The 21,630-nt window shown below is 37.3% G+C and overlaps 1 protein-coding gene across 2 annotated transcripts; it reads right to left on the bottom strand.

Annotated features, from left to right (window-relative positions):
* Positions 1–1,178: 1,178 nt before the first annotated feature.
* Positions 1,179–15,375, bottom strand: LOC121407533 (protein LSM14 homolog A-like). Of its 2 annotated transcripts, none has more exons than XM_041598664.1 (8): positions 15,138–15,375; positions 8,211–8,380; positions 7,514–7,688; positions 6,556–6,909; positions 5,353–5,532; positions 4,312–4,456; positions 3,292–3,625; positions 1,179–2,580 (listed from the first exon to the last, which is right to left on the bottom strand). In XM_041598664.1, exons 1-8 carry the CDS (start codon positions 15,256–15,258, stop codon positions 2,536–2,538), a joined length of 1,524 nt encoding a protein of 507 aa, XP_041454598.1. In that variant the 5' UTR covers positions 15,259–15,375; the 3' UTR covers positions 1,179–2,535. The 2 variants fall into 2 exon arrangements, with proteins under 2 accessions (XP_041454598.1, XP_041454599.1); XM_041598665.1 differs by having other exon boundaries at positions 7,568–7,688.
* Positions 15,376–21,630: the final 6,255 nt, after the last annotated feature.

Genomic DNA, 21,630 nt, shown 5'->3' with positions numbered 1-21,630 from the left:
TCTATTCTAGTTCCATATTCTAAACAATGCTTTGACAACGGAAATACATTGATGCAAAGTGCATATTACATCTAATAGGGTAGAAAGTGCCATAAAGAACTGGTGCAAGAACAGGGATAATTGAAAGGAAAAGCAAAATACTAGCTGTAAGGGCTAATCTGGCCTCAGCATGGTAGGAAACGCCAAAAGGATTTATTCTTCCTTTGATCAAGGGAATCAAAAGATGTAAGGTATTTGTCAAGATTCTCAAAGGGTTAAGTTAAGTTCTGGTAAATTGATTTCCAAGCAATTTGGATGCTAATTTGGATGAAAGCAATTTGAATGCTAAATTCTTATGTAAAAATCAGCATCTGACTTTCCCCAAAAGGTAAATGAAATTTCACACATATAAAAATGACATGTACATGTAAGTAGAACCACAACTAGGTACTTCTTGTCTTGTGTGAACTTTCATTAATGGGCATTCAAAGAGCAGTCCTGACAAATGAACAATATTGCTATGAAATTCCTTTTAAACGATGTAAAAAAAAATTATGAGAAAGCTCATAAATTCAACTTTTCTCATAATTCAGAAACTCAACTTTTCCTTCAATTAAAAACAAAACTTCCAACATACATCGCCTTCTTCCTCTCTGTCCCCAACTACCACGTGTCACGTCTCTACTCTAATCAAATCCTGTGAAATCAGTAATTTGGACGATCTATTATCATTCAGGATATGTATCTTATCATTTGCCTACTTCAAAAGTGTTAAAAACACAATATCGGGTTGACCAGGGGCCTGTGACACAAAGCTTAGCAGCAATCATAAAACATTTTTTATGATTGATTGCAATGACTAGAATATTCAATTAATTGTGAAAAACAAGCATATTATTAATCGCTAACCTTTGTGTTATGTGACCCAGGACCCACATTAAGGATGCAAGCGACATACACCTTCGCAACTACATCACTAAACCACAAGAACAAAGTCAAATGGGTTTAAAAAAAAGGAGCAACGAAGCTAATAGCTGCATTACAATGTATTAAAAAGGCTGAATGATAGAATACGTAGTTACACATGGTGCTACATGGTATAGATAGGCCGTTATGACTTTATCGTGCAGTGCTTTTCATGCAATTGTTGGTATGGAGTTTATGTCTCTGAGAAGATCCTTCAGAAATTATTTCCTTCATATATACAACAGAGCCTTCGCTGGATGTTAAATTCTTTCTTTGCTAAAATTAAGTGACAAGAAATAAATAGTCCATGTATGCTTTGTCCACATAGCCAATATTTTTACATGAAAATGTGACCAATAGCATAATTGTCTTGAAACTTTTAACTTAATTGCAATCCATCGATTTGATATTTGAACAAAAAAGCCAACAAGGAAATAAATAAAAATAATTGAATTGTGCTTTTATTCCAAACATGCATTGAATACTGGAAGGGCGAGGGGGTGAATTGTACATTGAACAAATGTTAACATACAGTGTGTCCCAGAAAAAAGGAAACCTGGATTCCCATGTCTTTTTCTTCAAAGGAAAATAAATTATATTTCATTTACGTACTCATATGATTCAATTTTCCCACTTTATTTTGATACTTAACATGAGATAAACACTTCAATCATTAATGGGCAAGACGAGTTTGAAATTTTAAGGTCAAAACCAGGTTGCGCAGAAAAATGGGAATAGATTGGTTCGAGAAACAACGACCATGCTTATTCGACGATTGGCTCAATTAGCATTTCTTTTGTATTCTTTGCTAAGATACTCTCACTGATCCCTAGAATGAGAGTGGATTCAGATTCACACAGGAGTTTCTGTGCAAATCTTTTCTGATATACCTCAATGTTTATTGTTTATGACTTGCCACACGTGACGATTTGCTTAGCTGTTGGTTTCAAATTGTAGATGAGATGCCACTCTTGCCAGGAGTATCAAATTCATAGTAAAAAACATTTTTAATAATCTCTGAAAATGGGTTACTTTTTTTTGTGGGATACAATATTGTCGCTGCATTCAAGAATAACACTTGATCTCTGTAAATTATACTTCACAATGAACAAAAACTAATAAGTTTTTGACATCTTTCCAGCCTAAATCTTTACTTGACTTGATTGTTCCACAAGTGAAAGTTAAAGCATAATGATAAAAAAGGAATTCTTCCTTTCCAATCAAAGCACGAATCAACAGCTTGAATACAACAAAACTTTCTCTGAGAGACTATTCAGAAATTCCTCTTGTAATAATCATGTACATGTAGTAGGCAATTTATGGATAAACCTCCTTTATTGAACTGATCAATAAAATAATTCTACTACAATATTAAGAAATATATTTATCATCATCTGTTTTTTTTTCCCTTTGAGCCAGGCACTATATAGTTCCCATGAATTGATTAGCACTGTTGCTCCTGCCATGCATAGCTAGCTTCTATATCAAGCTCTTTCGGTGAAGCTCTGCTTATCCTTTTGGCCACAAATGTGAACAAAATTGTCCTTTGTACAAAAAAAATGCTCATTTGGCATTTGGTCTGCCTTTCTTCTATGATCCTTCTGCAACTTTAATATCTTCTTTCTGGCTGTTTTCCTGCAAAAAATAACAGAAATAAATGTGAACAAGTCTAGAGAAAAGGGGGCTTTTAGTTTGGTGCAACATAAAAAGATCTCTCATACACCAAATATAACAAAACGGAAGTCATAATGAACTTAATTTCGATTGAACCCTTTCAACTGCTGCATTACAGACAGCTCCTGGAATTTGAATGTAGTCTCAACTTTATGATAACAATAAATATGAGACTAAGTCTGAGGAAAAAAACACATGGATAAAACCTACCATACTGATGAAATTAATAATTACAAGACTATCAAAAGATGAATATGACGGACAGGATATTAACTGCTAGCACTTACTGATTTTTATCAACCACTTGTTCCCCCCCCTTTCCCCGCACTTCAATTAATTAACCCACTTTTGTTTCAAAATCATTATAAGAGTAATTTCTATAATTAGCATTTTCAGGTTAAAAGACTGGGGGTAGCAAACCAAAACAAAACTGACCTTAATGGAGAATATAATAATTCAAATTTTGTTATCCCAAACATAATTAGTGCATATCCCGTAATCTGAAATATGCATCTAAGTAGTATATCCATTCGGGAATGAATGCTTATGCTTCTGAACATTAAAATGCAAAATAATTCTTTGAAGTCAATGGAATAAAAGTTTACCACCACTCTATTAGGCAAACAGTATAATATTTTCAAAGAATTCTGTGGTTCATCTGCAAGCACTTACCGTAGTGCCTTTTCCAATCCCATCCTCTCTCCTACGATTATCGTCTCCACGGTCCCTACGCTGAGGTGCATCCCCTCGCCCCCAGTCCTGGTTGCGATTCCTCCTATTATTCCAGGCTGTACCGCCTCCTCCACCTCTTTGGTAGTTGTTACGGCCTCTGTATCCGCCACCGCTCCTGTTGTATCCACCCTGGTAGCTATTGTATCCACCTCTATTGTAACCACCCCGGTAGAATCCGCCTCTACCACGACCGCGTCCCCTGGAGAACGGCACTCCAAAAGTTTCCGTGTTCATCTTGTATTCTTCACGGCGGCTAGGACGAGTTCGATTTCCACTGCCAAAATAATTATAATGAAAAATTATAAGTTTACAAAGCCCTTCCTATTCATTTCCCTGAAGCTTTTTATTATACTTGAAGCTTATGTTCTTTTTAACATCCCCTATAAAGTTAAACTTGCTTTCGTTACAACTAGCTGTCCATACAGATCACCAGTCTAAAAGAATACTTATGTATTTCTTTATTGTGGTAGTGAAAGACAGTTTCCAATCTATTTGTTTGAAAAGTGTATTCAGTCCTTACGCAGAATACAGTGTTCGAAAATTCTAAAAAACGATGGGGGGGGTAGGTTTAGGAATTTCTTTTCAAATAGAGATCTCGATAACTATTGGTGTGGAAACTTTTGAACACAATGTTTGATGATGCACTTGGATAAATCATACTGGACCCAGTTGTCCTATGCCAAGTTGCCAACCTACTTGATCCTAATTACAGCAAATGTATAGCTGCAATTTGTTATTGTTTGGTGAGGCACAAGTACTGTATATCTTTATCATGATTATTATTCATTATTATTATTTGGCAATCTGAATAAATCCATTTTGCTGATTCAATTTTTTCTCTCCAAATTTCATGCTTACTATTCAGTAAAGTATCATAAACTCTGATCAAATTATTGCTCTTTTGAATTGTATTGCTATAACAAGTACTTTCCATCACAAATCAAAGAAAAGAAGTCTTACTCTGGGTTATTTGATTCACATGAGATGCTGTCAAAGAAGGATTTCTCCGGTTCATAGAATGCCTTGTCATCTTGATTCTCACTGGTGGGTGTCTCACTTCCTGACCCTTCCTGTTCATGCTCACTTGACTTCTCATCCCCATTAACTGTCGAGAAGAAAATTGTAAAAATTTATATTTATTCATCAAGCAGTTTTACAATAAGCCAATCCACAGCTCATGATCATCTTTCCTCAAATGCCCTTTTCCATTTTTCATTACAATGAGCACTAACATTTTCAAATGAAGACATTGCATAAGCAACATTTATACATCCACTATTGTCAGAACTATGAACAAGTAGAGCGTATCAGTGATACTTGATTACCCTTATGTCCACATTTCAAGAGCTAGATCCATAAACTTTCGAAGATATAATGGCAATTCAACAAATATCCCCAACACAGCCAAGGTTCATTGACCTTGGTCATGTGACCTGAAACTCAAGCAGGATTTTCACTGATGCTTGATTACTCTTATGTCCAAGTTTCATGACCTAGATCCACATACTTTCAGAGTAATAATACCTTGGTCAAGATTTCTTTTTGATTCCCCCAACATAATGTAGTTCATTGACCTTAAATTACCTTTGACCTTAGTCATGTGACCTGAAACTCAGGCAGGGTGTTCAGTAACACTTGATTACTCTCATGTCCAGGTTTCAGGAACAAGGGGGGTGTTTCACAAAGATTTAAGCACGACTTAAAGTCGCACTTAAATGCCCGGTTGCATGCAGTATAAAAGGCGTGACCGCATTGGTCAGATCATGCCAAGAGGACGCGCACTACTGCGTATTGATCAATAAGAATATATATCAATAAGAAAAGTGGCGCCTACTGTCTTGCTCTGCTATGCAGGCGAGACAAAAATCTCAGTAAAATGCTGAAAATTCCATCCAAATCAGGTGTGAAAAAAAAAAGTTGACAATAATTTGCATAATTTCACATAGCAATTACCCGGTATATCTATCAATACTGAGCTCAAGATTTGTTGTAAACCCTTACCAATCTTCAGTTTGCTCTCAAATTCATCCTCAATAGCCTCCTTATCAAACTGGGCATTAGCTGTGTCAAAGTCAAAGTCTGTTCCAACCTTAATGGGATCTTTAGCCATCAATGGACGATGACCACGGCCACGTCCTCCTCGACCCCTCCTGTAAGGCTGCTGTTGCTGCTGTTGTTGGTCTGAAATAATAAAGATGCTTTTGTAAGCATAAAGCTCAATAAATCATAACAGTTGATCATGAAAGAGATTAAATATCAGCTTTGTTTTCTACCCAAACCCAAAGTTGGTGCCAACTTTCATTCATGAGCACTGGCCACAAACTTGGGAAGTATTTTGATCCACAATGAGTGTTCCCTGGTTTTTAGCCATAACATGTGGTTACCATGACAAAACAATTTCTAACAAGAGTGAAAAAAGTGTCTTGCCCTCTCCCCAAGTCCAGACCTATGAGTTTGCCAAATTTCATGAGAATTGGTTAGGTAAATGCTAGTTTTGGTAACGATATCAAAATGAGTTCGTACAGAATCCAATGAAATGACCACCAAAGTGTCTGTTTGTATAAATAAAACGCATGTGCCAAAGGATTCTGGAAGAAATTGTGTAATTGCTGAGAAATCAGCAAATAAGCACAGGATTCGGGTAGAGCGTCGGGCCCGACGCTCTAAGAAATAATTATACATTGTCCCACGTGCGCTTATCTGTGTTGGGGATCTTCAGTGTGAACATTTTTCAGCGTAGATTTCAAGATTTCACAAAGTTCAGTTAATGTAACTGTACCAGATCTAGATCCTCGATGATATACTGACTTTTACACTTTCTCATGAAATTATTGTTTACTGCAACTACTGGAATTTCTCTTTAAAACTGAGAAAGTAGTTTGAAACAGAAGATTTTTACCAAATTTTTGTCACAATACACTGTTACCATGGCAACACACTTTCCAACACATGCAAAAAATATATCTTGCATTTCTTTACCCCAAGACAAACGTGTGCTCCAAATTTCATGAAAATTGGTTAACAATTGAGGAAGCAGTTCAAAGCGCAAGATTTACAACGGACTGACCGACCAACTGACCGTGCGCTGATTCACATAGACCCCCCTTTGAACTTCACTTGGCGGAAGGAAAAAAAAAGAGAAAATAGTATTGAAACAACAGTGTCCTTATCCGACAGACAATTGATAAAGAACATGATTCTTACTATCTGGTCTGCGGCCTTGATCCCGAGGTCCTCTATCATTCCTTCTCCTGTTTCCATCTCGATCATGATCCCTGTTCTGATTGTCTCGGTAGCGATCCTGGTTATCCCTATTACGCCCCTCCTCTCTCACATCCCTGAAATCCCTGTTGTTGCCACCCCTGCGCTGTTCCTCACGGGATCCTCGTCTCCTCTGCGGCTGGGGCTCCTGATCACGATGGTCGTTCTTGTCGTGGTCTTTCCTCCCCTTACTGCTGCTCTCGTTCTTGTCCTTGTCGGGTGACTGCGGACCGGAAGCTTGGACTGCCTGCTCCATAGTGGGCGACTTGCGGTTGGGTGGAGGAGTCTGCCTGCCAACTTTGTATTAAAAAAAAAGTGTGTTCCATAAGAAAATTAAAACAGAATACTGATTAGAAATAACATCACTTTTATGTGAATCCTTGAACAGTTTCACCTAGTGCAAATTGAACTTCATCATATATGCCAGCCTCATAAAATGATGAATCTTACTGAAACAAAGCAATTAAAAGTACACTAAAAGTATACTGCTCATAATTTTAAAAATCTGATTTTTGTTTTTATCTTGCTATTTTGAACAAAAACAAATCTTACCAAATCTGATAAAATCTTACTGGATGGTGGGTATGCTTCATGTGTTAAAAAAGGAAACTTTTCAAAAATGAAGATAATCTATGACTGAATTCACCTTGATGGAAAAGCGAGTTGGTCAAAATAAATCATGCCAAAAGTTGCAATGTAAAGAGAAGTGTTCCTGGGCATAGAAATAACAGCAGAATGTTCAACACTACACTCCACACTTTACAACATGCATAGTTCCTTTCTCTCTCTCACTCTGTTTCCAACTGAATCAATCTAAAATGTTAATAGTTTAAAAAGATTCTCTGCTCTTGACCAGGTTTACACAAGATTAGATGGTTAGGTTCACTGGGCTTTGATTCACCTCCTATTTGAGGGCGCTGAACCTGGCCTGCTGCAAACTGATTTGGCATCATACCTCCGATAGCACCATATTGGTAGGGGAGCTGATTAAATGGAGCAAAGGGAGCTGGAGCCGACGCAAAGGTGTTGGGTGGCCGAAAGCTGGGGGTGGTGGTAGAGCTCACTGCGCCAGAGTGCTGTGAGAAATATAAGACAAAGAAACATTTAAATATTTTCAGATTTTGAGTTTTGGTACTTTGATATGGTTGGAATATCAATATCCACCTATGGGCCAGGGGATAAATTTTTTGAGGCAATATTTCCTAACTGCCTTTTTTTCTATCTGTGAAAGCTATAAACCAACTCCTTCAGTTAATATGGGTTGTATTCCAAGGGAACAGGGAATAATTTCTCTCACAAAAATTGATTGGCATTTTTGGTAATAAGAAAAAAAAAATCCCCAACTATGTTCTGTACAGTCCTATGTAAAAAAAATATGCTACACAAAATACTTTTTGGGTAGATTTGAAAAAGTGTGGAGCAAATTGCAATGTGAAAATTATTCCCGAGAATATTGACATGTATGTACAAGTAGTCTGGCAACCATTAATACATCTATTGGTGAGATAATGGCCTAACCCCTATTTCATTTGCTGAAGCCTGAAACAGAAATTCATAAATATTGCATGTATTGATTTTTGATAATTCATTCAACTCACCTGCAGAATGGCTGGATCTTGGGCAATGGAGGTTGTCTGTGGAGGTTTAGGAGCTTCACACACCATCAGGTCTTTAATGTCAGAAGCCCTAAACACAATGTAGTCATACATCTCATCTCTCTGGGCGACGGGATGATCACATGGCCTGTCCTCTGTTCCAAAGGAACGTACTGCACAATTGGAGGAACAATGAAACAAGAATAAACAATTATAGGGGAAGGCGGGTTCCGCACAGCTCACGGCGATTCAGGTTTTTCGCCACATTTCGATAATTTTCCAATAATTGAGCAATCCGATCACGAGCCAAGACCATTGCATGTGCAAAAAACCTTAATCGCTGGCATGAGCTATGCAGAACTTGGCTGTTTGTGCTACACAGTCAATGGGCAACATTTTGATGTGTTAAGGTAAGTAGTCAAACAAAATTAAGGTGAAGAGTTCTTCTTGCAACAGCCACCCAAAATAATAAAAGATTGTCGAAACTTCATTCATTAACTTCCTGTCCTCTATCGTTTTTTTTTTTAGTGTTTCTTACATGTACCTTAGCTGGGACTCAAACTCGCGTCGTAACTGCAGTCAAGATTCTTCCCGCTATGCTAGCAAGAAGCACTGATAAATACCTGATGGGGTTTTCGAGTGATCGTAAGCTGAAAAGGTGGTAGTAAACTAAATGTATTTAATATGAATTTATCTTTATCCTTTCTTCCGTTACCCAGTCAAATGCAAAATTTAGGAGTAATCAAGGAGGGTGCAAAAGCGCACCCTTTCTCCATAATAAGCAGCGGTTGTTTGCTCCACCATTACCACTACCAGTAGAGGCGCCAAGCCTTAATTAACTGGGCACCGCATTTTTTCTCCTGGTTCGAAGGGTTTTGCGCCTGGTTCCTCCAACTGGTATGGTATGCCCGGGTGCCAGAAAAAAAAAAATCACAAAATCCTGGTACACTATGAAAAAATTGCCCAGTTGACCCCACAATATAGGACGATAGACATTGCATATGGTTTGCGCTATTTTCCTACATACATGTATATACACACAGACCAGCGTCGGAATTACACGGGGGCGACGGGCGATTTCGCCCCCATGACAGCCCAAATCGCCCCTAAAAATTCTCAAAACCCAATGCTTTGGGGCGAATATTCATATTAGAATGGCCCCAATAAAATACCATCGACAATGTAAAAAATACTTCACACAATTACGTTCTCCGGCGGCGGAGCAAGCGCATCTTTTATAACGCCTTTGCCAGCTTTAAGCTGAACGGTCGATGCAATATCCAAGCCTTCCACAACACCGGAAGCTTCGCGACTGTAAAAAAACGCGCAATGCAATATGGGATGCGGAGTACGCATAGTCTTTAGCAAAGGCTTTTTAGAATTGTTAACGCACTTGCCGCATGGCTTATGTATATGTACGAGTGCACGATTAGATTGCACAGCTGGTAACAAGACCACATGCATCTTACGGTATGTGTACTAGGCATGCACAGAATTGTAAGCGATCAGCTGGTGATTGTGACAGCTCTGCTTATCGACATCGTCGAGTCGGAGTGCGAGATGGATAAGCAGCGAAGTCATATCGTACATGTATAAATTTAAATATCTGGAAAGCTAAAATCAAGTAACTTTCAATTCAATAAGCACAGTTTCAAATTGCCAAGTGCGTCTCTTTTTCAATACCATGGTTTTTCCATACTTCACCATGTGCAATATCTAATGCACACATTTCCCATTTGGGATATCACAATTCTGTGATATAGTAATTCGAATTGCTCAGGAAATAAATCCCTGTTCACAGCACATACGATGTGCGAGTCTTTCATCCTCACAGTCGCTGTCTTTGCTTGTCAAAACGGAGCCTTAATAATCCAAAATCACTTCGCTTATAGTTGTGAATTATAACTTTTTAATTTCTGTCTTGAAGAGGGGTAAATATCAGACAATAAATCATCAAACAAGGCTCAATCTAAAAAAAAAAAAAAATAGGACGCCGTGCACTTGAGTGTGGTACTTGCATGCTGTTAGCTAGCCAGTTTGAGCTCATGTTCTCTGCCAGAGCTCTGGGTGAGAATTCTATCAGTAATGGCCTACCGGTAAGTGATGGTGATTTTCTGTTTCAGATAGAGTTTAGATTTCATGTTAATTTTTGAAAACTGTCAAAAAACTTTATTTCTTCATTGTGATTAATATTTAAGTTCTCAATGAATACATTTTCACCAAATTTAGACCCAGAATAAAAGGCATTTTCTGTGGAGATCTGCGTTTTCAAAATAACTTGTGAAAAACTTAAGGTACATGAACCTACAATACATGTACATAGCCTGTGGCTATGTGTTGGAATTTGAATAGACTGAGTAAGATATTGATTTCATTTCTTTAACATAATTTATATGCAATCCAAGTGCACCTCATAGTCACAATCACACACAAACACCCAAACCTGTGATTCTAACCATAAAAAAAAAATCTAAATTTATTATTTGATCTGAATTCTCTCTTTCTCCATCTCTCCTTTATATGTTTGTTTTATTCATTAATTTAATTTATATATATATATATTTTTTTTTTTGGGGGGGTTCATAGTTCATTAAAGATGAAAAATAAATAAGCCCATGTGTGTATGGTTGTAAAGGGGATGTGGAGTGAGGGTGTCAAAACACACTTAAACATTTAAATCTGATTTCTTAAATGTTTGAATAAGCCAATAAAGTCTTGGGGCCTCGATTGGCTCAAATCTGAAGTGTGTAAGGCTGAAGGCGACTCTGGTGGGATCACTGTTGATTATTGTAAGATATGTAGGGCATTCCCCCACCACCGGGAGCTAAAAAAAATGTTCTGAGCTGTTAGGCGTCACAGTGAGTCTCGTAATGTCAAAAGGTAATTGCTGATATGCGAAAAAAAAAGTAGCCCCATGAATTAGAAAATAGCCCCAAGATATTCAGTGGTAGCCCCAATGTAAAAAAAGTAGCCCCTAAAAAAAAATTAATTTCTACCCTGACACAGACACACACAAAAATCAACACACAGCCTGCCACATACTGGTATATCGCGACTGTGCACTACGTAGCACCCCAGCTACAAAGTTTGGTTCTGTAACTTCTCCCAAAGAACTGTAGTTTCACATTTTACACCAATGAAATGCTCTTTTGTCCATAATCCATATTTCCTTAAATAATGGTATAACTGTAATTTGTGAGTAATCAAAATAGAAATTACCACTCCTTTCTTGGCCCCAAACGATCGGGTTTCGAATGACATCACAGGGTGCTACATAACTTTTCAGAAGTGCTTACCAAGTCGGGCAAGTAAAATTTTAAATAGTTGGAATATACTTGCCCAAAAAGCTATTTCACTTGCCTGAAAAAATCCTTGAAAAAAAGTTTTACCGCTTCAAAAGAAAATTTTGCGGTTTTATAAACAATTGACCTTTTTCTCTCTTTTGACATGAACTGATCTTATCTACCTTGTTATTGCATTTCTTTTTCCAAAGTGATTTTATCTTGCCTGCCATGACCAAAATTAGGGTCAATATCATATCACATCGACCCTAATTTTGGTCATTCTATTGTGTGAATTTCGCTTCTACTGTGTGAATTTGCTTGCCCAATTCAGGCAAGTAGTTTTGGTCTTTACTTCATAACACTTGCCTGACTCTAACTTTGACTTGCCCCGGGCAATCGGGCAAGTGCTTATGTAGCACCCTGCATCATTTGCAACAACACACTAAAACACATTGGGGAGTACATTACAGTACCATATATGCATTTGGGAGTGGGGCTGTGTGCTGATAAAGTTGGTTTCATACGAAACTAGATCTAGGTATCAGTTTGAGCCAAAATGAAACATGATTTTTTTTTCCTTTTTCTTCCCTTCCATCTTCCTTTCTTTCAATCAATTCTTCCATCAATCCTTTTTTATCTTTCTATTCTCTCTAACTTCCCTTCTTCATCCTTTCATTTTTCTTTCCTCAGTTGGATCCATCTATTCTTTCCTAGTTTCTTCATTCTTCCTTTCACTTTCCTTCTTTATATCTTCTTTTCCCATTTTATTAAATTTTCTTCCTTGTCTGTTTCTCCTTCCTTTCATCTATTCTTTCCCATACCCTAATTCTTCTTTCCATCTGAGAATCTCTTTTCCTGCTTTCCTCCTTCCTTTATTTCTTTCCCTTCCATTTATTTTATTTTCTTGCTTTACTTGGACTTCCTTCCTTCCATCCTTTCCTTTTTTGTTTCTGTCTTTGCCTGTTCTTCATTTCTTTCTTTATTTTTTGTTTGAGACTCTTTTATCCCATTCACTTTCATTCATCTCCCTTTTTATTTACTTCATTCTCATTATTTCCCCCTTTCATCCCTTCTTCCATCCATTCTTTCTTTCTTTTTTCTTATACTTCCATTCTCTCTACCGTTTTTCCTTTTGTTTCTTTCATTATCACTTTTTTCTCTTTCTTTCTTTCATTTTCTATCTTTATTTTCTTTATTCTGGTCATAGACAAAATTAAAATACAATCATTATCTTTGAATTAGAAAAAGATATAAAACATTCTCCTTCTCCATCTCAATACAAAAGCGACTGAAATGACTGAATTTTGGCCAGAAATTGTCATTATTGATAATAAAATCAAGGATGTTTGATGTTCTTAGAGATTACGGTGATCCATGTTTGATGTTGATAGAGAGCGGTCAACTTTTAATTTGGATGCTGTGAAAATGAGATGTCCCCTCCCCTAGTTATGTTTTTTATATGTTTATACGCATTGTGATAAAGGACAGTGTTAATGTGTTATGTTTTCAGTTTATTTGAGGTTTTCAGTACCTAATTTTGAATATTCTATCCAAACAAAAAGTAAGATTTGTAAAAGGGAAGGGGGCCGCAAATGACCTAGCAGGATCAGTTGCTAAGTACTCTTCACCTTCAATACCTTGTTCATTGAATAAAATCACTGTTCATCCAAGATATTAAAAATGTCTAAGAGCATGTATTATCTAGATATCTAAATTTGCTCCCGGTTCCAAATGTGGCGCCTGTTCATCCCCAAAATAAAGGGGACCAGGAGCCACTGGTCCAAAATTGGGATTGTCCCAGAAAACAAGGTCTATCCACATATTCCAAGACAAATCTAGTCTTGATATGATGAATTGAGATTGTCCTTGTTCTGGGGACAGCTTTTCTTCACGTCACTTACCCCTGTGCCACTGTGTCTGTGGACATGGACAGCAATTACAGGGATTGAGTGCTAAAAATAGATTCAGTGACCTGACTAACCTCAATCAATTCCCCCAGTTCACTGTCTATTTTTCATGACTTACCACCTTCCGATAATCTTCATGATAACCTAATATGTTTACATTTTCATTGCTTGACAAACGCACTCGATTTATGTCAACCGGCACTTGACATGAATGAACTTACCTAGATTTCTTGTGACTTTGTGTGGACAAAATTTGACTTTGAAAACTTGACAGTTAGAGTCACTGTAAACTGGGACCATCCCAATTTTCTGAATGGGCAATGGCACCTCTACTAGCCTGGAGGCGTTCTGGGGTAAAAATCATAGTACTATTCGTACCTTTACCCCCTAACGCCTGGCACTTGGCCCTATAGGGCCGCACATAGCCAAGGAAAATGCAACTATACAAATGCACCAAACAGCGCTTTATAATTTGAATCTGACGTTAACACTTCTGTACATGGGTATAAATATCGGTTAGGAAAGTTTGGTACGATAGAATTAAATGAAAGGGAACAAAAATCGCAGAAATGGGATGAAGAAATAAAAGTAGAAGAGAGTTTACTCACATTTGTTGTCTTCGCCATCTTGGATCCATTGTTAATGCAACCTAGTTACGTGACGCTTATAGAGGGCGGCAAAATCAAGTGCTAAAATGTCCCGCTTCAACCACTGAACCAGGGGGGTGTTTCATCAATATTGTCACGCGACAACTGTCAGCGCTGATAGTTGTCGCGCGACAATATTGATGAAACACCCCCCTGGTTCAGTGGTTGAAGCGGGACATTTTAGCACTTGATTTTGCCGCCCTCTATAAGCGTCACGTAACTAGGTTGCATTAACAATGGATCCAAGATGGCGAAGACAACAAATGTGAGTAAACTCTCTTCTACTTTTATTTCTTCATCCCATTTCTGCGATTTTTGTTCCCTTTCATTTAATTCTATCGTACCAAACTTTCCTAACCGATATTTATACCCATGTACAGAAGTGTTAATGTCAGATTCAAATTATAAGGCGCTGTTTGGTGCATTTGTATAGTTGCATTTTCCTTGGCTACGTGCGGCCCTATAGGGCCAAGTGCCAGGCGTTAGGGGGTAAAGGTACGAATAGTACTATGATTTTTACCCCAGAACGCCTCCAGGCTAACCTCTACTAAATTACGAGCCCAAGCCAGGCCAATTGCCGTGGCAAAAATGGCCGTCATCTGTCTATTGAACGGAGGGGATGCCACGGAGCCAGTCACGGCAGAGCGTATCTTTGACAAAAATAGACCTAGAATATTCTATGTATCGGTCTAATTGATTGATAGCTGCCAGTGTAAACCAATGTTTTGCCACTGCAGTTGACAAGTTATGTGGTGGCAATAGGCCTACAATCTACATTAGGGCCTACAGGCTACAAATTATTGACAGACAACTCACATCACAATCAGTGACAATAATTTGTATTGTAGATACCGTACCGTACCTGGCTCTAGACCTCTAGGCCTATCTAAAGCTAAAAGTGGTAGTAAAACTAAAATCTTATCTATAATATGATATTTATTGGCACAACTAAACACATCTAGACATAGAAGAGAGGTGACAGGTTTATGGACTTCACCCTTTTTTCGCGGCAAGGACAAGGTAAACAATGTATGCGTACATACGGTAGGCCCTACGTAATTTCATTCGGTCTTCGCTGAATTGCCTACTCACCTTTCGAAAGAGTCACCGTCGAATCGGCAGTATCAACCGAGAATAAATGGCCTTCATACCGAATTCCAGCATTCGATACTAGGCTTATTTTACTCCCATAATATGACACTCCTCCACTCATCTTTCTAAATTATTATAAACTAATAAGGAGGAAGGATGCCTCCGGATTTTAGATAAACTTCGAAGCTCTTCGATGGTGTTGAGGATCACAGATCTGACGCGAAATAACCTTTGACATTTTCTTACATCGACAATAGATGGCGCTGACGCTGGCCTGCGCGAAATTTTAGCAGTAAAGATTTATAATGAAAATCAGGAAATGGTGCGAGATTGCAAAGCCAAAGGTATTTATAAAAATATATATGCATGTAAAAATCTTGAAACTAGTGATGATATTGAAAAAGAAGGAAAAATCATTTGCACATGAAAAACTACAGGCCGATAACTCTTATGAATGTAGATTATATAATTATATCAAAAGTGTTAGCGACAAGGGTGAAAGAGGTAGATAATATTTATTGCGATCAAGTGATATGTCAAAGATCGTAATAATGTGGATCGAGCATTTCTGTTATACGTTTTTTTTCTTCATTTTTTGTATCAATCGTCATTTTATTTTAATTGCAGTGGATTTTGAAAAGGCATTCGATTGAATCTCTCATAAACTTTTATTAAAAACTTTAGACATGTCGGGTTTGGGAAAACTTGGGTCAAAAATCTTAATAATAATGTTTAAGATAGTAGTTCCGTGTTGAAGGGGGGGGGGGGGGGGGCATTCTACGGGATATTTTGAAGTTAATAGAGGTTTAAGGGGCAGCCGGGTATCCACTCTCTCAATAATTATTGATCATAGCGATTGAATTCTTAGCTCAATATTAGGAGAGATGATAACATTAAAGGGGTAGGATATGGGAAACGAGAAATAAAGTTCTGTATTCAAATGACATTACTTTGTTTTTAAAAGATATAGATTCGATGATGATGCCATTATCTGTCAAAGACATTCAAAGGCGCATTGGAGGAGCCAGCCAATCTGGGTCGCCTACAAGGGCGCGCACACAGAACTGTTATCCGCAGGTCTCTCCTCCGTACTGGTTGGGGAATGCAGGTGGACCACTACACCGGGGTTTCCCCCTATACTCTTATTCGATTCGATCCACAGAGTAAAAAGTATTCAAAGATATTGAAAAATTTAAGTGGATTGAAGATTAATATGAATAAAACAAATTTTTATGGTACAATGCTATGCAATAAACACAGATAATTTCAATACAAACAATTACAAGGGATTATATACTCTGACGAAAAGGGAACTTTCTAAATTTGGTTTTGAGGTAGATCATTTTTGTTCTTTTTGTAAAAAAAAGAAGTTGAGTCTAACCAACATTTATTTTTGTTATTGTCCTGAAGTTAAGCGATTATGGGAAGAGAAGAGATTATTAAAATATTGCAACTGAATGAACTTGGCAGTGAGTTGGACGATAATATTCATTGGGATTTCTGAAAATACTACAAGAGTTTCATTAATAAATTGTATTATATTCTTAATAAAGTATATCATTTTTAGTTCAAGAAAGCAGGAAATATTGCCAACAGTACAGAAAGTGACACATAGTGATTAAAGAGACACGGAATATCAAATAGCGTTTAAAAATGGGAAGCTGGGGGTGCACTTAAGAAAATGGGAACAAATCAACGCATATACCTGTCTTAATACTATGGATGTTTTGGTTGCTTCATTTTTGTTTCTGTTTTGTTTTGTCTATTTGTGCAAATACAGATAGTTGTACCAGAGCATGATGTATAGTGCATGGGTGTACGTGTGTATAGACGGATGTGTGGGTTTTGTGACGGGGGAACTTGAAGGGGGTGTTGTGGGTGGTGGTGAGCTTGTGTGAGTGTCTGGGGAGAGAGATATGGGGGGGGGGTATGGTGAGTGTGTATATAGGAGTTCTTATAGGGACGTTTTAGACAAAATAATCTTCCTCTAATTAAGCTTTAAAATAAACTTTTATCCATTTTCCTTGTATTATGTGCAAAAGAGATTATTCTGTTCAGGAAAAGAGTTACAGACTTTTACAAAGTCTGTTTTTTTTATTTGTCGATTGATATGATTATTTTTCTCTGCTTTCACATTGTTATGTATGAGAAATTGGGAAGTTAACTTCATTTGTAATAATTTTGATAAATTTGTAATCTACTTTATATTGATATATTTCTTTGTTTCGTATATATATATATAATATATATGTACAAAATCTTGATTCATATGAATTGTGATTCAACTTATTGATTTGATAGGGGAAGAAGAACCAAAATATTATTCAAAACAAAAGTAAAGGATTTTTTGGATTTCTTACACGAACAATATATGGGAAAAGGAAAATTAAAGACGATGAGATGATGGTGCTTCTAAGCGATGGTTTGATGCCATTTTCTGAGATTTACAAAAAATGGGTTAAATGGCCTGTGATCCTTAGCAAAATCTATATACAGACAATTAGATTTGTTTATTTCGTATAAGTCAAAATTTGTAAGCTCGTGATATTTGCCCACATGCCGTACGCATTCTACCCCTCGATTTGGATTGCATCACTGTTGATCATGATAACCACATGTTTCCTATTTCTGTAAGGAATCTGGTTCGGATGGCCGAATATCCCCTCCCAATCTTACACGTTAAGAACATATAGGAGCCACTGGGGGTTTGAGCGAATGTATATAAAATAGTGAAATAATATACCAGGGGGGGGGGGTCTGGAAGCGCCCTCTTAAAAGGAAAATCTATCACTTCACCCCCCGACAGATGTTTATTTTAGCGTGCCTTTCTCTCTTAAAGGACAAATCCACCCCAACGAAAAGTTGATTTGAATAAAAAGAGATATCCAACAAGCATAACAAAAATTCATCAAAATCAGATGTAAGATATGAAAGTTATGACATTGTAAAGTTTCGCTTAATTTCACAAAACGGTTATATGCACATCCTGATTGATATGTAAATGAGGAAACTGATGACGTCATCCACTCTTTTGTTTTTATTATATGAAATATGTCTTTTATTATATATTATATATATTTTGTAGTTTATTATATGAAATATTCTAATTTTCTCCTCATCGTCAAGTGAAACATCGATTAATTCCTCCCTGAACATGTGAAATTAGCATTGTTTAATACTACTATGGTTCAGTCAAGTTGGTATTTATTGTCAAATCTGTAAAAAAATGAAATATTGTTCAAACAATACAAAACAAAAGAAATAGCGAGTGAGGGACATCATCGATTGTCTCATTTGCACATGACCGATTTGTGCATATAACTATTTTGTGAAAAATATAAGCAGAACTTTAAAATATCATAACTTTCTTATTTTACATTCGATTTCACTGAAATTTTCAACATTATGCTTGTCTGATTTTTCTCTATTGATTCAAATCTACACTTTTCTGAGAAGGACTTGACCTTAAATCAAGCAACTGTTTCATGCCACGACATCTTATTAACGTTTTCGACTATATGTTTCTTTTATTTCATTTATTTTCATATAATTATCTCGCTTGACATTTGTTTTACAAAAAATAAACCAACAACAATTATACATTTAACATCAAGGACAAATAAAAAATATAAGGCTTACCAGTAAAATCATACAATAAAGTTATAGCTTAATTAAAGTCAAGATGTGACCTAAATAAAAGCAAGCTACGGACCCCGGATAAATAAGTTAAAAATAATGAATGGTAGAAAATTTTATGAATATAAAATTCAGTTGTAATATATTTCAAATCAAGATGCGTTATAATACAGATGGGTGTTGCATGTTAATTTTCCATTGAGAGAAAATAAGTCACAAATAGGATAAAATGATGGTAGCTGCAGAGAGGACTGCCATCCAAGAGGTACAAGGCTGGCATAGCAGCTAACAATTTGCACATAACATGCTGACTGGCTTCGCCCCAAAGAGGGAGAAACAGTGCAGTGGCGTACCGTGGGTCACGGCATGGGGGCACCAGCAGAAAGTCTGACCTTCACTTAATGGGCGCGCGAAGCGCGTTCCATAGCCAGGTATACTGACCTAATAGAGACATTTTAGGGACGGTGCCATCAAAATGATGTATCTCACTGGTCAAATAACGCAAGCGCGAAGAGCAAGCTAGAATCTTTTGATATTCAGACCTATAAAAGGGACGTAATAAGCAAGTTTATGATACGTTCCTGTCTCACTAAACACACAATGCGAGTTTGTTAGTATATGACCCCAAACAGGGACATTTTAAGGACTATTTTTCTAGGAATTCATGATCATTTCACCATAGTCATCTAATGCGAGCGTCAAGAACGTGCTGATTTATTTCTAATACGCCAAGCGCGTGATGATTTTTTTTATTAGGCCTACACCTTAACACATGAAGCACTTTTTGTAGTCATTGTAATCATAAACATTGTACTATCTCACCAATCAAATATCACGAGCGCGAAGCGTGAGCAGAAAATTTTTGATATTCAGTCCTGAAGAGGGGCATTCTAAGGATTGTTTGTAGGAATGCATTAAGACCATGCGTATTTCACTGACCAAATGAAGCTCGAGCTGATTTTTTTTCTTTTCAGACTAGAAAAAAAGACATTTTAAGGACTATTTTTAGGAATTCACGAACAGCAGACATAAATATCTCCCAAATCCACTAAATGCGCGGATTAAGCACAGCCTGGAAATGTTTTTTTATTCAGACCTCAAAATGGGGCAAGCAATTTAAGTAGTCATGAAATAGAAGCGTATGTCAGTACATAAAATAACAAAAGCTTGAAGTGCGAGGAAATATATTTGGTGTACATCGAGTTGAAAACGGAATGTTTAAGTACCATTTCATCCCCTTGAACATTATTTATTTATCCCATTGAACAGACAATGCGAGCACCATGAGTAATGAACACATAGGCATGCTAAGTAAATTATGGTTTATAAAGTTATGTAATAAAAATAATTTCTTCTTCTTCCCCTACTGCGGTTCTCTTTCTCCATCTTGTTCTCCTTTCCCCCTTTTTTGCAATCCGATTGGGATGATGGCACTTGCCTCCCCCCCCCTACCGTATAGCTACGCCATGGGGATTTAGAGCACGGAGAGTTTCGCATCGCGACGCAGGACGGATTCGAGAACAAAGGAATTGTATTAAAAATGCCAGTCAAATGACAATGAACAGCTGGGAGGTTTTTGTCAAAAATTGGTGAACAGGAACAGCAATTTTTAGGCTAAGTTTCGTAGCTGACGAAAAAAATGCAAATAAATATGTTGTGTGTCCAGAGTTCAGGACGAACTTCTGCTCTGTTCACCAACTATAGACAAAGGCTTCTTGGTTGGCTCTGTCATGATGGGCATTTGATGATACATTTTCTATGTTCTTGAATCCGTTGCGAAACTCGGTGTGAAACAGTATAGTCCCTACGACGGAACCTTGCGGAACACCACATATATTAGCAAACCCTTCTTTTACACAGTGTTCCGTTGATATTGTACAGGAATCCAGCCTTGGCCATAAAATGTTGTGTGGGGAAGGAGAAAAATAAATGAAACAGAATGGTGAAAATTTGGAAGAAATCGGACAAGCAATAAGAAAGTTATAGCTGCTTAAAAATTGGGATCACTAATAGTATGTATATTCCAAATTGGCAACTGGGTAAGTAAATTATGACAAGGGGCAAGGACAACTTTCCCATAGGCCATGTACTTTATTATCAGGGATTTGTGGTTTTCTCCTAAGTACCAATTTCCCTGGGGCAGTAATCTAAATATAATCCAGGTAGTATATTGTTTTATGTCCTCATGAAAGAAAAATATAATTTGAAATAAAACTTTTGGGAAAAATGACATTTTAGCCATAATATGTATTGGAGTACATGGAAGAGTAGTCCTTGCCTTACATCACTATGCCATTCTATATGCGGCCAATTTGAAGTCTCCATGAATATAGTGATTACCAATATTTACAACTTTTAAAAATCCATAACTTTCTTGTTGTTTGTCCAATATTGTTCAAACTTTCACCTATCAACTTGTCTGATTTTTCTTTTTCTTATAAAAACAAGTTTTTATTTGGGTTGGATTCCCCTTTAAGAATCAACTATTTTTTGTTGTCGCGCTTATTCTCTCTTCTCTCTTTCGTTTTGTCTTACTCCTTATCTTCTTTCTCCAATCTCTTCCTCGAACCCCTCGATCCCCCTTGTTTCTCTTAACCACTCTCTCCCTCCCTCTTCCCTCTATTTCTCACTCCTTCTCTCTCCCTCTTTCCCTCTCTCTCTCTTCTCTCTCTGCCTTCTCCCACTCTCTTCTTTTCCCCTCTCACCGACGTCACTGATGTCTGCTCTGAAAGAAGCAATCGTCCCTTCGTGATATCGGATGAACATGGCGGCCCAGCTGAAAATGATTGCTATGTCATGCATTCGAGTCGGATTTCGTTCGACTCTAGTCGTCCTCAGACATTTCCAGGTTACGTTT

The sequence above is a fragment of the Lytechinus variegatus genome, chromosome 2, assembly GCF_018143015.1.
Source record: "Lytechinus variegatus isolate NC3 chromosome 2, Lvar_3.0, whole genome shotgun sequence".
Lineage (NCBI taxonomy): Eukaryota > Metazoa > Echinodermata > Echinoidea > Temnopleuroida > Toxopneustidae > Lytechinus > Lytechinus variegatus.
This window is presented reverse-complemented; position numbering and strand designations above follow the sequence as displayed.